Source organism: Clavelina lepadiformis, chromosome 5 (genome assembly GCF_947623445.1).
Source record: "Clavelina lepadiformis chromosome 5, kaClaLepa1.1, whole genome shotgun sequence".
NCBI classification, from domain to species: Eukaryota; Metazoa; Chordata; class Ascidiacea; order Aplousobranchia; family Clavelinidae; genus Clavelina; species Clavelina lepadiformis.
In genome coordinates this window covers 17,942,696-17,958,179 of record NC_135244.1, presented here as the reverse complement: position 1 = coordinate 17,958,179, position 15,484 = coordinate 17,942,696, and the positions used below count along the sequence as shown (strand labels likewise).

General features: G+C 35.7%; 2 protein-coding genes across 2 annotated transcripts; both read left to right on the top strand.

The window, feature by feature from the left end:
• Positions 1-853: 853 nt before the first annotated feature.
• LOC143459910 (solute carrier organic anion transporter family member 5A1-like) lies at positions 854-13,536 on the top strand. The gene is made up of 17 exons (XM_076957225.1): positions 854-1,210; positions 5,762-5,931; positions 6,741-6,909; positions 7,243-7,388; positions 7,507-7,640; positions 7,753-7,888; positions 9,205-9,331; positions 9,405-9,500; positions 9,644-9,765; positions 9,978-10,142; positions 10,497-10,707; positions 10,846-10,990; positions 11,100-11,234; positions 11,430-11,538; positions 11,775-11,878; positions 11,988-12,198; positions 12,374-13,536. The coding sequence occupies exons 2-17, from the start codon at positions 5,829-5,831 to the stop codon at positions 12,652-12,654; spliced, it is 2,394 nt and encodes a 797-aa protein (XP_076813340.1). The 5' UTR covers positions 854-1,210; positions 5,762-5,828; the 3' UTR covers positions 12,655-13,536.
• A 145-nt stretch (positions 13,537-13,681) lies between these two features.
• LOC143459909 (uncharacterized) lies at positions 13,682-15,031 on the top strand. Its single transcript, XM_076957224.1, has 2 exons — positions 13,682-13,738; positions 13,863-15,031. Exon 2 carries the CDS (start codon positions 13,913-13,915, stop codon positions 14,852-14,854), a length of 942 nt encoding a protein of 313 aa, XP_076813339.1. The 5' UTR covers positions 13,682-13,738; positions 13,863-13,912; the 3' UTR covers positions 14,855-15,031.
• Positions 15,032-15,484: the final 453 nt, after the last annotated feature.

Here is a 15,484-nt window from a genome sequence, read left to right as displayed (position 1 = left end):
CATCCTTGAAGCTTGTCGAGTGTCCTTGGAATTTCAAGTCACCCCCCAACTAGTCACATTTATTAATGCAGTTATTCACTGCGGGTAACAAACCTTATTCAGTAATTGTATAAATACCGTAGGTTTGTTTTTTTGTAGCGTCATCTATATCTCGGAATGCTTTATCGTTGCTAAGTGAAAAGTTGTTAGCGTCAGAACTTTCAAATTTTTCCTACGTTTCGCAGTAAACAATTGAACAGGATCTGCGCATCTGGGATGGATGCCTCGGGGAAGGAACACCTTTACCACAAGCAAGTTAATAAAGCTTTAGAGAGTGTTAAGGAGAAAATGAAGAAAGCAATGGGTGCTAAGGTGATTGCATTTTTGAACCCTGTCGAAATTGTGGAAAATCTCATGAAGGAAATAACTTCGTGCCAATTTCAGTTACGTCTTGCATATTCTCAGCTTTATATTTTGAGAAAACAAAGCATTACAGAATCAAGATTTTTTAAACTTTTAGTGGTATATTTTTAAGACTCCGCCTAATCATAGATTTTTTTTAATTCCACAAAAAAAATCGTGCAAAGTAAACAATCAGCTTAATTACCTTAAAAACCTCGTGGTGTTTCAACGCTCGATACTTCAGTCTTTGACTCAAACTGAGTAACTTCATGCAACTTCAATTTCAAAACAAATACCGTATATTTTAACGTTTGCTGGCAATGTGCCTACAGAGCGCAGGCATAGTTCATGCCAGACGGGCTTAATCGGATGTGGCCGGGGGCTGATTTCGCTTCCCTTTTAGCTTTCAACGAGTTTGAAACATCAAGTGAACGCGGCGTTTCAGCCTTTAGATCAGATCATACGTGAACTTGCTCAACAGACAGATCAGTTGTCAAAGACTAGTGTTTTTCTAGAGGTTATTAACGACTCATGCAAAGAATTGAGGACTGCAGTTTCTTGTAACGGCAAAACGAGCTTCTATTAATTGCAGGTAAATTCTGATGTAGACTTGGTGAAGTGGTAAAGACTGCATATGATATTTCATGAATTCTTCATTCATGCTGGCTAACTGCCGCTTACATTCAGTATAGTTAGCGTAGGGTAGGCGCCAACCGCATGCAGCAGGCGGTAGGAGAGGAAGGACTTCCATTATAGGGAGCAAGCTGATTAGGCTATCTTGTACCTGGATGAAGAACTGGTGGGTTTCTTCAGCATGTTATACTGTTCGGTAAGAAAGTTGCTTGTTTTTACCAAGCTTACGCTTGAAAATGCATGTTATTAATTTTGTAGGTAATTTTGTTTTTTGGGCCATTTTGGTTACTGTAAACGTTTTGGCTATGATATAACCTAATTATAGGATACAAGCGTAAAAGAGAATATTAGTAAATGGTTTTCTGTTTCAAGTATGTCTAGTCCGTCAAAAAAGAGGCCGAGAATAAAATTTATTCAACTAGAGTCAATTTTAAAGAATAGAGAAAAAGACTGAAAGGAAAACCCGCCAACTAGCATACCATAAAACAGAATCAAAATATCAAACAAATTTCCTTCAAACGCGAACAATATGTCTTACTGTTGAACACAACACGACCGAATGACTTCATCCTATATCGAAATCATGCTTGACACGCTTTTATGATGATGACATTTCCTGAAAACGATTTTTTGCAGTGGGATTTTCCCACGAACTATCAATTCAACAACAACCATTCTTTGCCGTTCAGTTTGAAGTGATCGTTTCAAACCGACCACTTCCGATATACTGATAGTAGTTGCTGTATGCTTGGATTGCACTTATACTGTAGCTGTTGTGTAAACAAGTAGAGTAAGGTACCGTTTCTGAAATCAAGCGTGGCAAAATTAAACGTAGCCTGGGCTATATGGAACATAAAGTGATTTCGAAGCTTGCATGATTGGGTTTGGTAGAAGTTTCAGCCGACTGAGATGAACTGTTTAATCATTTTAAATTTTCGTCGTTGGAGCGGCGTAGACGAAAAATTATTTGGCTATAAAATAGCTGTTAACAACATGCGTTAAAGAGTTGGTGAAAAGAAATTTAAAAGAAGTAACGTAGGATACATTGGATAACATAGTTATGATAACGTACAAAGGTCATCTACACCAACAGTTTCTCTCAAAGTTGAGAACGTTATGGAGCCCGTGAGGGCCCCAATGGTCTTTTGGGGAGCCCATAAAAACACAGGAAAGCTTTTAACAATTTTTAAGATTTAGTTTTGATTTCTAATTACGCCAAGGTATGCAGCCTAAGATTACTGCATATTGCTAGTAAAAATTACAAATGTAAATGGATCAACTCTTTGGATAGTTAGAAATAGTTGTAGAGCCTATGAACGTCTTTCGCAGAGCATAAATGCTCCATGGAGTCTACTTTGACAAACGCTGATCTTTAACATGGTGTTGTTTTCAGGCTAATTGTATTCGGCTAATCAATCTAGTAATCCATAATTTGGTGTTTTTATAAAAACTTTGTTATTTGTTACCTGCTACTGTATTTTTCCCCAGACAACTTTGTTTCATGTAAGTTTGTTTTTCATGATTGGCCTACTAGCAAGTGGTGTGGTGTTAGCAAAAGAGCAATTGTTCAAATAACGACTTGTGATAATTTTTTAGCAGTTTGGTTCACACTGGGTAGAATTTTTGAGTCGATCATTTCAAAATTCATCTTTAGCCTCAATAGAATTAGCTTGAAATGTTAGTTTCAGAACAGTATACTGTATAGCTTGTTAAGTATGAATTGCCCTTTCGTCACACAATTCAGGATTTGTACGGCTGTAACGTAAACTCATGCGATTAGGTTGGATAATTTAAGAAAAGCTTATTAGTCTGGTTTCACCGGTAAATAGCTCTATGGTATTTTGTCTTGTAACTTTTACTTAATCTCAAGTTGCAATTGCGTGCTTGCAACTCTGCAGTAAAAACATTGGTGCACCCTAAGGCCACAATTGCACATCTTACAGCACGAACGTGTTGCAAAATAAGCACTAATATGTAAGGTGTAATGGTCGGATTTACCTCTGTATGGAAATGTACACGAGTTGCTTTCGGTTTTCACCATATGGTCAGCACGCAACATATAACGACTTGATCACGCTTCGCTCATCCCCCTAGAGATGTTTAGAGTCTACTGAGCGCGCCAAAGGCCTTGGCAGGCAGTCTAAAACTACGGAATTGTGAAGATTCTTCATTGTCATGGAGCAAAAAGCTTGGATCTTAATGCAAAATGTAAGCATTATAAAAACGAACGCTTTTTTATAATTCATTTTATTCTGTTTGTTTAATTGCACCGGTCTTGGTTGTTTCGGAAGCAATTTTCTGTGTGGCTTTATAAAAGAACGATGTCGAAAAGTCTTGATAAATGTTTGACCGGAAGTAAGGCATCTCTAGTTTAAGTTGCGGGGTTCGGTTCGGAAAGATGTCAGCTATTGGCACAAGTTTAATTAAACAATTTTGCAGTTAAGTTTATGGTTGTCGCCAGTTGTTGGTAGGGTTGCCAAGTGCCAACCATCTTTTATTTCAAAGTACAACCCTTTATTTGTGTTTGTTCTTTATTGTGATTTAGAATATGCGCAAATTTTTAGCCTACTTGAAATTCGTTGAGCGAGTTGGGCTAGTAGGCCTACCACATGTCAAATCTTTGCTTTCAAAATGCATGTCGGAACTAGCCTACAACTTAAACTAGCTATATTCCATGCACAGTTCAGTGAAACATTTTGTGCGGCCTAGTAAAAGATTTTCGTTATTATGTATGCACAGTAGGTTATGATCACAACTAGTTTTAACGTATAGCAATGACGTAGGTAGATAACGTAACACGACGTACTGACTTGTTTGAGAAAAAAAAAACTTTTTACCGTCGAACACAAAGTGCGGCATCGCCTTGAAATTGCTTTGATGAAGCATAGATTCTTTCTTATTATCGTATGTTGAACTTGATCACGTCTGATAGGCAGTTTAGCCTAGTAACGGAGCTGAATTCGTTGGACAAGTACGGTGGTTTTTGGCGTAGTAAGGCATTTCACTTGTGGTTGGATCCGAACCCGCAAAATTTAATACACGGTCGCTAATTATAAGTTACATTCGTTTTTGAGCTCTTGTTAGCGTTGTCACGCTTCTACCTGATTTTCCAAAAAAATACGCATTTTATGCCAGGTAATTCGATTCGCTTTATATAATATCCGGCTTAACATTGTTTCTAAAATTACGAATCCCGAAAACCTGAAGAAAAATTCCAACTTTATGCAATGTTTGTGGTTGAAAGGGCAAACATACGGTATCGTTATTCTGCATTTTGTTAGTAAAAAGTGTATTTCGAAAAAAGGTAATCTTTGCTTATTGATGTCAATGCGCATTAAGGTCGGATTTCATCCCTATATATACGTATTAACGAGAGAACGAAAAGGATCCGCTCTCTGTTTTATCACAATAAACGGCACACGAAATCGGTCGAGCAGCGCAGCTTTCGAGGAGTATTGATCCCTATAATTTTATAAAAATGTCGTCGGTCTTAATTGATAGTTAAGTTTTTGGGTCAGCCAGACGCACGCTATCTTTCTCTCAATTACTTTGATCCTGGTCTACAACCTGATCAATTTTTTATGCCCCAAATTGTGTACAAAGCTTATTTTAGCCAAAAACCTGCACCAATTTAAATAGGCTATTAATAGCTAATTTAAAATGACTCCAATTTCATTCAAACACACTTAGAGCGTGCCTATCTCCATTTAAAACTTTTAATGATAAAATAGTTTGGTAGCTACTGGGAATAGATGACCTACCTGATAAACTTAATTTTTGTTTAACATGGTTTAGGTACGCTATTCAGCGAAAATGTTATTTTCGCTTTGTGGACTTCAGTAATTTCCTACGTCTACAGGCCTATGTTATAGTAATGTGCAATCTATCCAGTTATAAACTGGTTATGCATCTGTATTACTCATAAACATTTGAATATCAGTAATACTAATGTGTGTGAACAAACTAACCAGATGTAAGGATGAATCGGTGAACATTTTGCGGGTTTGATTGCAACAATGACGCTTTTGCAGCAATGGAAAACGTTGAATGTAGAGCATCGTGACGTAAGCGATCAGCTGTTGAGCGAATGAAGGTGGGAACTTATGGAGAGTAACAAGAAGGGGAGACAAAAAGCAACGAACAATGGCACAGAGCGGCCGTTTGTAGTGGACAAAAGACCATAAGGTCTGATTTTCGATTTTCCAACTCGTGCGCAATATCCGTATCAGAACGCGTGAAGTCGTCACTAAACAGATGTTTCGTTTTCGAATTTTCGTTGGTCAACTTCTGATCAATACGCCATAAATACTGCCGTTCTTGACTGAAATGTTGATTTAAAAGAAGCGGTTTTGTGTACAGCAGAAGCGTGACAAAGTTATTTATGGGCTCATAAGTAAGATTACAGTTGATAGGGCTATGTAAATATTATATGTTTGTTCGTTTACTTGGGGCACATACTTAATGGGCTCGTAAACTGAAGCTGTTCTGAATAGGCAGAGTATGAATCATTAAATCATTAGCGCTGCGGTAAATACTGGTGTAAACTTATATCTATCCAGGTAGACCATAATATACGTAGACAGAAAGGGTATATTATCATAACGCCTTACGGCGTTATCAATTGGTGAGGCAATTGCATAATAGCAGAATAGTTTGGTGCCATAATGCATATAATAATTTCTTCCATTAATTAGATAAAAGATAATTCATGAATTTAATTATCTTGCACATTTACATGCTCTATCAGAGACTTGTACTGAAACTACAATAAACTGGTTACTTAACTTGGGATCTGCTTTTGTCATTGTAATCAAATGGACGCAGGTATACACGGCAGCAGTCAGTATGATGAGAACAAAACCTCTGCACTTCGAAAAGATATGTCATTGCAATTGCCAAGCATTGCGCACATGAAAGGTAAAGTTGCAAATAATCCTTGTTGCTGATAAATAAATTTGCTACTTTTCTTTTAGTGGAATAGTTTTACTTTTTAATCAAGTGTATATGCAATGCCTTCTTAAAGTAACTGTGTATGTTACAAAATTCTTCATGTTTTCTTGAATAATTTCTGCACCAAAACCATAGCAACCATGTGCTTGCTAAATTTATGTCTCAATTCTTAAATTAACTTTTAGTAATTCTTTTTTCCCATTTAAACATTTTTTGATAACAAACTCTTTTAGAGTTAGAAACATTTAATTAGTTTATTGATTTGTTTGTCAGTAGTTATTATCAGGAGCTGCTTTCAAATAAAACAAGGTATACATGGCATTTCTATCTGAAAAGGTGCTCGTATTCTGCTATGTGGAACATTAAAAAACACTGTTTGATGCACAAATTAAAGCAGCTGTCCCATTATGGCTTCCTATGATTGATAATTATGGGTACATGTATATCCTGTAAAACGAGAAACCCTTTTGCGCTAATTTTATATTAGACAGCACTGTTCTGTAAATTGTCGTACATCCTTCTTGAAACAATTGTCCGACAGCTGGCATAATTTTCTTGGACTGAAAAGAATTTTTTAAGCTACTCCCATCTGATGTGTTTTTTTTAAACTATAATATCAATAGTGCACAAAGCAGAAACTAGCTTTGCTGCCCAGTTTGCATTCAAATAAGATGATACATGTATCAAAAGTGAACTTCTTTTTATGCTATTATCACCTTGATTTACTGCTAATCTGCTATCTATCATTTATTAATTGATATTCAAATGCTTCTCAGTGCCGAAAAAGAAGCTCTATCTTTGTGGATTGCCCTTCTGCTGGCCTTTATGGTTACAAAGGTTTGCGACTGCAAAATGGTTTCTGGCAGTTATTGGGTTATTTGTCTTGGTTCAAAGTATGTTAGTATCAGGAATTACTAGCAGCGTAATAACGACGATTGAAAAAAGGTATGTCTATCTTTGAATACAGTACACATTTGTAAGTTGCTTGCCTTGTTCACACTGCCTTTCTCAAACAAAAAGTTTGTCACTGTCATATATTCACTGTAATATATTGTGGCTATTATTCTGAGTACATTATTAGTCATTATTAATAGGTCCCATATGATCAAACAGGGAAATGTAATTAGTTCACATTGATACTGGCAGTACCGTTTTAAACGCAAACTTTGTTATTTGAGATTGTTCATTTTACAATGGCAAAATATGGAATTGTATTTCACTATGCTGAAAAATATCCCATATATAGTTGCCCAAATTCATTTTGTTTACCGATAACAGGTATGGACTAAGGAGCGCAGAATCTGGTCTTGTGGTGTCTGCTTTTGATATTGGTAGTTTGATTGTTGTCATTTTTATCTCATACTTTGGCGGTCAAGGTCACAGGGCAAGATGGGTTGGTGTTGGTGCAATATTTGTTGCCATAGGTATGTTTGGATTAGAAATAATTAACGCATTTGCTATTCAGTTGGTTGTGACAAACTTACTTGTGATTATCTTATAGAGAAAATCAGTTGATGATTTTGTTACATATTTTTTTGTTAGGGGCGGTGTTATTTGCGTTCCCACAATTTCTCTCCTCTCCTTATCAACCGCCACAGACAGTTGATGCCTTGTCTTTCGATTTTCTATGCACTGCCAATCGAACCAATACAACAGAGTTTCAGTGTGAAGCACAGGTATGTGACAGTAAATTGACATTGAAAATAAACAGAAGTTATATACGTGTGGTGAAATATTGGGCGTTTTGCCAGCACTCACTGTCAAATGAGTTGGGATGATTTATTGCAGGAAGCCAATACACTCTACTTACTGTTGTTTGTGTTATCCAACATGATAATGGGCATTGGTTCAACCCCAATATATACACTTGGATCAACGTTTATTTATGATAGTGTGCCAAAGGATGATGCTTCTCTTTATGTTTGTAAGTGAGCTGTTCAAATAATGTAAACTGTTGAGTGGTTAATAGGTAACTGACTTAAGTACCTGGCTTTATTCAATGCTCATTGAATATTTGGGGATGTGTAAAGTGAGTTAAAGTAAAGTTCAGTTTGCTCAAAATTGTTGAAATAACAGGTACACTGGTCACAAAACTGGCAGCGCTCTTAGGTATGGCAACCCTGACTGTATTAGATTAAAAATAGTGTGTCTGGCAGACAGCATAAGCAGTTTAGGAAACATATATCCCCTCATGCATACATAATCCACTCATTCACAAAAATGGCTTGTCTGAGGATTAACCTCTGCTACTGAAAAATAATTGGGTTATATCCCTATGAAAGTCCACAGCAGCTCTTTAACTCTCTAATTGCTTACTGAATCAATTTACTTTCAGTTTACGTACTTTTCATTTCTTACTTTCTCAATGAATGAATCAAAGTTAAATTGCATGCTTACGTAGAAATACGTACTACTAAGCAAATCATGAAATAGCAATCAGAAAAGTAAAATTTATGCATCTTATTTTAAACGTATAATTAATTATTATCAGTCAATAGAGTGCTATTAACAGGAGGCATTGAGTAGATATGATTAGTTATAACTAAACTTTGCGAGAGTGAATTCTATGTTTCAAATGATTTTGTGGTACCATTTTTATTTACATTGAAAGAAATTTTTGTATCCCATGATTCTGTTTACAGTATATGTAAGCTATGTGAGGTCACGTACCAAAACATATTGTTTCTAAACAATACAAGATGGAATAAAAAGGATCGTTAGGTAAATAACGAGTCAATTTGTTGTGTCAAAACGGTTAACTTGCTTCGTTTCAGTGGGGCACAGTACCTAAAGTTAAAGTGGTCAACTGAATCACAATTGTTTTGATGTTGCTTGGCAACAATGCAAAATGAAACACAATTTGGGTCAGGCTTTTGGTGTTGCAATAGTTAAATTTGCTGAAGTGTGTTTTTCAGTAAATTATATCTGCACCAGGATACATTGAAAAAAATCTATAGGAAACCGGAGAAATATCTGTCACACAAAATGAGAGCTAACAATGTGCATTGATTTTTAAAGATATACCAGCCATCTATAACCATTATGTTTCATGTAATTTAAGCATTTTTCAATTTAAGATTACATTATACATGTACATACATGTATCATGAAAATTTTTGGCAAGGATGCTTATTGCTTTTTATTGGTCATCTCATAAAATTAGCCCCTGTAGATATCATGTTGTGAATTGTAAATTCATAGCTAAAATTTTCTGAATATGCATACCTTTACCTATTGCAGCATCTCTGTATGCAATTGGAGCAGTTGGCCCTGCAGCAGGTTACCTTCTGGGTGGATTCTTCTTGACCTTTTATGTGGATCTGGGCAACACTCTTTCATCTGGTGACCCACATTTTCTGGGTGCATGGTAAGAATCTGAAATAAACAAATCATTGACATTGTAATAACAAAATCAACGGTAATAAAAATATATTTGCAAGGTGGTTTGGGTATTTGGTTTGTGCCGGACTTATCCTTTTCTTCTCAATCTTTTTACTCATGTTTCCCATGAAGTTACAAATGCCGGAAACAAAACTGTAAGGGAGTGTTCTTGATGAATAATTAATGTGTTTTGGATCTTGGATTAAACATTAAATGCTGTTTTCATTTGCACACGTTTGATTCATCAGGCTCTCTGTGTAGCTAGACGTGCAATTATAATCTTTGGATCGTTTTTTAGAGAAACACCGTCTGCTGGTACGCCAATGTCGCCTGTAAGTATCATCACGGAGACCACAGACAGTGATGTAACTGTTGAAAGCTTTGATACTTCTTTAGTCAGCTTTGGAAAGAATTTGAAAGGTACTAACTTTTTAAATGGTCGTCTTTTCATGTGTATTTTTGTACTCGTTTTGTGCATACACAATTCTTTTCACTCTGAAGTTCTGTAGGAGAAAATGACATTACCACGTTTAAAATCAGCACTTCAAACTTGTTAATGCTTAAACAGAGCATTACAGCACAAGAGTGAAACCTGTGACCTATTACCTAACTGTAAGCTGTGATTTTTCTAGAGTTGCCAAAGGCTTTTCTATCCCTTCTTAGTAACTCCATCTACATGTGCGTGACTTTTTCGGCAACCTTGGAGTTTTCCATTGTTACTGCATTTATGACTTTTGTACCCAAATATCTTCAAAGTCATTTCAGTGCCAATACTGTTACATCCAGCATCATTACGGGTAATTGTATACTTTGGTATTACAGTAGCAAAGCTGTTTTGGGTCACAGCTATGTTACACAGTTCACTGCATAACATTAATAGTTTACTATTAAGTTTTGCTTAATGCGCTGCTTGCTTTGTTAAGGAATCTAACATAATATTAGATAGTATTACATACAGTAATTGATATGTGCCTACCAGTTAATTACCTAAAATACTTTTTAATGATTTTATACCAATTTATATATTTTTAACCAAACTTTAATTAAGATAATTGGTTAACGATACATGTAAATATTATTTCTATAAGTATTTCTATTACTTCTAAAATGGCTTTTTTATTTCTAAAACAACCTTGTCGCGATATTTTCAGGGGCTATTCTTGTACCTAGTGCAGGAACCGGAATCTTACTCGGTGGTTACATCATAAAAAGATTAAAACTGAACATGACTGGATGCGCACAAACTGCGCTTTTGAGCAATCTATTGTCCTTGCTGTTGTTTATTTCAGTGTTTTTTATAACCTGCAATATGCCAGGCATTGTCGGTGTAAATTCTTTCATAAACGACCCAGTGTCTGGAATGTAAGTGAATGAAAACAGGCTACTACATTACATGAATAGTCGTCTACTCGTCTACAGAAGTTATTTATAGCTGAGAAGAACTTTCTTCTTTGTTTGTAAAGTCATGAAAAATCAATCCAAATTTACTGCTTTTTGCAGTATTATGACTGGGGCGTTATCAGACTGCAACATTGATTGTTCTTGCGATGACACTATCTACAGCCCTATTTGCTCAGAGGGAAAGACTTTCTACAACCCATGCTATGCTGGCTGTGACAGCAGCTACTCCGACATCTTAAATCAGGTGAAATATCTAATGCAGTAGAGTTGGTTACTGAACATTGTTAGTACTAGAATCTGTAAAGTTGAACTTGCCAAACATGCAAACGTTACCAAAAATATTGATGTTTTAGACAATATATTCCAACTGTTCGTGCATTCCATCAACCAATATCACCTTCTATCCAACAGCAATAGAGGGTAAATGTAAACGTGACTGCCAATCAGCGCTGATTCCATTTCTAGTTTGCTTGTTTCTGGTGACCATGGTAATGAGATATGCCAATGTTCTATTTTAGCCTGAGGCAATGCATTTCTTTAACTTCCTCTTTAGTCCTTAGTTGCTTTTCAAGCTCCTCTATGATCACTGTACCCCTAGTTAACAAAGCGCTTACTACTTTTCTCCCATAGTTGCATAATATTATGTTGCAATTTGTTATACTCTTGGTTTACTAATTACTTAGGCCACTGTATGTGCCCACACTCCATCACTAATGGTCACCTATAGATGTGTCAAAAATGATGAGAGACCATTTGCTGCTGGGATCCAATTTCTTTTTTTCAGGGCTTTGGGTATGTGACATGCTTTAAACTGGTAGACAATTTCCATTGTTTTAAAGTTTAGTGTTATAATTGACACAGCCATACCCAGAACTGTGGAATGTGATAAGTTTGTTTTGCAGTCAAAATACTGTAATAATTTTATTTCAAAATGTCATAGCAAAAATGCTGTGTCATATTAGCATTATCCATTAGAGACAAAAAACCATTTTTTTTCAATTTATATAGCTGTTGCTTTGTCAATATAGCATACATTCCTGCGCCAATCTATTTTGGCACTGCCATTGATGGAGCTTGTCTCCTGTGGTCTGGAGCAACTGATGCCTGTGACAATGGCTCAGGATCATGTTTGGTAAGTAAAACTTTGAAATAATTTTGCTAAACAGCATAGATCTATATGACATTGAAACTTGAAGCAATGGCTATAGCCAGGTTAACTAAATCAAGGGTATTTTTTGTAGCTGTACGACGCTGACAAATTTCGTTACATTTTTTTCGGAGTTGCATTCTCACTGAAAGTTATCGCATGTTTCTTTGTCTTTCTCTCCTGGATGTTATGTCGGCGTCAACATTCACAACACACGCACACCACTCGGTGGAGAAGAATGAGAAAGAAGAATCATATACAGAAAACAAAAAAGTTGAATGGCCGACAAGAAGGAACCAGTAGTGGTACATATAATTTAATTTTGATATGTCTGCTGTCTTTTTCACATTTAGTCAAATGCAGTACTAATCATGAATTAGCACAAGGGAGCAATAATACTTTTACGTTTTGATTTGTTTTAATATTAACTCATTAATCAGTGTTGAGCATAACTTCATGTAGATAAAATAATTTTTGTAGCATCATCATTGCCAGACATTACCATATCGGAATGTGTGTCACAAAACGGTAATGGAAATCAAAACACATCAATTCCATCAGTGGTGCCATCGATAGCAACCGAGACGATGCAGTCCAGCTCCAGTGAAGCATCAATGAGCAGCAGCGGAAGTCAGAAGTCTCTTGTAAAGTCCAAAAATTTGAATGAAAACAGTCATGATATGTTAAAGTTAAACGTATGGTCAGTAGACTCGTACACCTCACAGAAGTCATTACCATCTCAAGCTGAGCTCTCAGTATGATTTTATTGTACAAGAACTGCTAATCAGAATTAGCTACTTTGTACGAGGATATGTCTACTTCATGCATTTCTGTGGTACAGCATGAGCATCTATGCATTTTGTACTCCAATATGGTTGTGCAATGGCTGTGCCTTTGAACTTTGCCTTTCTAAAGCTGTGCTAAATACTATGCCCTCAAAGAGCTTATGTTGGCTTACATTTTAGTGCAAGATTACATGTAATGTACTTTGTTATACAATAGCAGTTTATACAAAATAGTAGCCTTTAGATATTGTGAATTTAGACAAGTTTTACAAATATCATTTCCCTAACTTACTTAACTCTTAGAAGGGCCCTCTTTAATACAATTTTAAGACCTCATTTCTATCAATAATATTGTTTAAGTGTTGATGACAGTGTGATCAAATTTCTATGGAAAACAAAATACCTCCGTGTGCATTGTTCCAGACTACATATCAACGTTGATATGACCTTTCCTGCAAAGTTTTTAAATATTGTATAATAATCTATCTTTTTCTTGTGGAGAAGACATCTACAGTAGTATGTTTTGTAATGTTTCGCAAACAAATTTTATGAATCAAAGCAAGTAAAAGTGTTTTTTCCTGAATGTTTTTCTTTTGCCTAATTGCTGAAGTATCAATTGTCATAAAATTAAAAGCTCTTTCATGTGCCAACTATTCCATATATTTATCTGTAGTTGAAAGATTGCAGAACAAATCAACTTCCTAAACTACTTATCCTTATCCATTTAATCTGGTATGTCTTTGTAAATTTATGTGGCTTAATGAAAAATCACAAATGCTTCTACGTCTGTTTTGTGCATTATAAGTTGAACCCACTAGCGTTTTCTCTGAATTAAATAAAGCTTTAATATCTCCAAAATACAGTGTGTGTGCATTAGCAGCACGTGGCTCAATAAAGTACCTGAACAATAAACATGAAGGTAAATAGTTCGTGCCTTACAAGGCACTGTACCAAATATTTGCATCAGTTGAAAAATGAGCATAGGTCAGCAGCAAATCTCCCATGGTAAACAGATTATAACAGCCAAAAGTAGGAATTACAGTGGCGAATAATATCTTTGGTAAGATTAAATAACAGTCACTTTTTTTATTAATCAGCTTACAGATAGTAGTGTAATGAATCGTTCTAAAGGATAAAATGCCTGAATGTCTATAAAGTGATACTGTTCTAATTTATTTTTATAGTGATACACAAGTGGAAACATTCATTGCAGACTGAAGGACTTTGATCCACTATGGAGATACTTTTTATTCATGATTCCTCGCAGATAAAATGCGAAAGTGATGACCCACTGAAAGCTATAGTTTACTTCAGTCCAAGGGATTATGACAATGACAACAAATGCTGGTTGTGTGGAAGCTTAGTAACTCTTCATGAGAAAATAGCTGGTATGGTTCAAACAAGTCCCAGCAAAATAACCTTACGGTCACTGACATTCTCGCTGAAGCAGTTTGGAAATGTAACTGTAGGACTTGGGAGAAGGCAGGATAATAAAGTGGAAAAAGACATTTCAAGGTCATTGAAAACACTGCTACAGTGCATAAACCTAAAGTATTCCTCGCTAAATCTAATGTTAGAATACTGGACAACTCTAAACACCCAAGATAATCTTTTGGAGATTTTACATGAAGCTGAGCTTCCAATTTCACTTCAACTGCCTTATGAGCTGCAAATGAAATGCATTTTACTTGTGGAAAACTTTGCAAAGCATGGCTCTTTTTATGGACTCAGTTTGTTCTACAGAAAAAGGTCTATATACAGCCAGTTTCAAGAAGACATTTACTGCAAATTTTTAGCACTCCAAAAATTTATGGATGAAAGAATTATAAAACATGACACAGAGATATCATCATTGACAAACTTCAAAGTTTTTATCGAAGAAAAAATGCTAAAAAAACTAAAGCATTCTAACGATACCAAAACAAAGCGGCAACCTAATTTGAAAAAGAAAGTGGAGTTGGTTAGTGAGAAGAAACCTGCAAAAAACAACTTGCAAGCAAGCGAATATAACTTCCTGATTGAGGCCAAATTGGTTTGTTTGCAGGTTAATGAAACCATGTTATTAATTTTACTTGATAAATACCCATCGCGTATAGAAGAAATCCAAAAATGGGAAACAAGACTGTTATATCTCAATAAGCTGCTCTTATCATCACAAGAATACGATTACACATGATACCAACGCTGCAAAGTCAATAGTATTAAATCTGTAATTTTTATGTAAACATCTCTGAGCATGACGGTATGCGAACCAAGAATTTTACCTACTGTAATGGTGTTGTCTACTAATAAACTTCTCCTTAATACCTGTGTTTTTACGGTTTGAATATTTTTAGAGTTGCATCAGTTGAGTTAAGAAAAACTGTCACACATTACCACCTTAAGCTTTTCTGTTATTTGTACAATAACGTTTAGGTTTTGTTACGTTTTGGTGAAAGGTGTGATGCATTCGACAAAAGGCGCATAAAGTTGTTGCAATCTTGTATTCAGTATTGCAATCGTCATAGTGTATGTAGCTGGCATACTATTTGCAGTAATAGCGGCAAATACATTACTGAAGAGGCAATTATTTATGTTTAAAAGTCTTAAATCTGGCGCAGGCAATTGCCTGGAATATTAAACTGCACAGACAAGAAGCTCAACAATTACAGCACGCCAGCATTTTGTTAACTTGTTAATATCATACCGAAATAATTAAACTCCGCCGAATTAAAATTTCCCTCGTCTTTTATCAGCGACTAATGTGATGGCAGTAAACCGATTAAATTTGTGCATTTTATATCCGACATATTTAAAGTAAGCTACA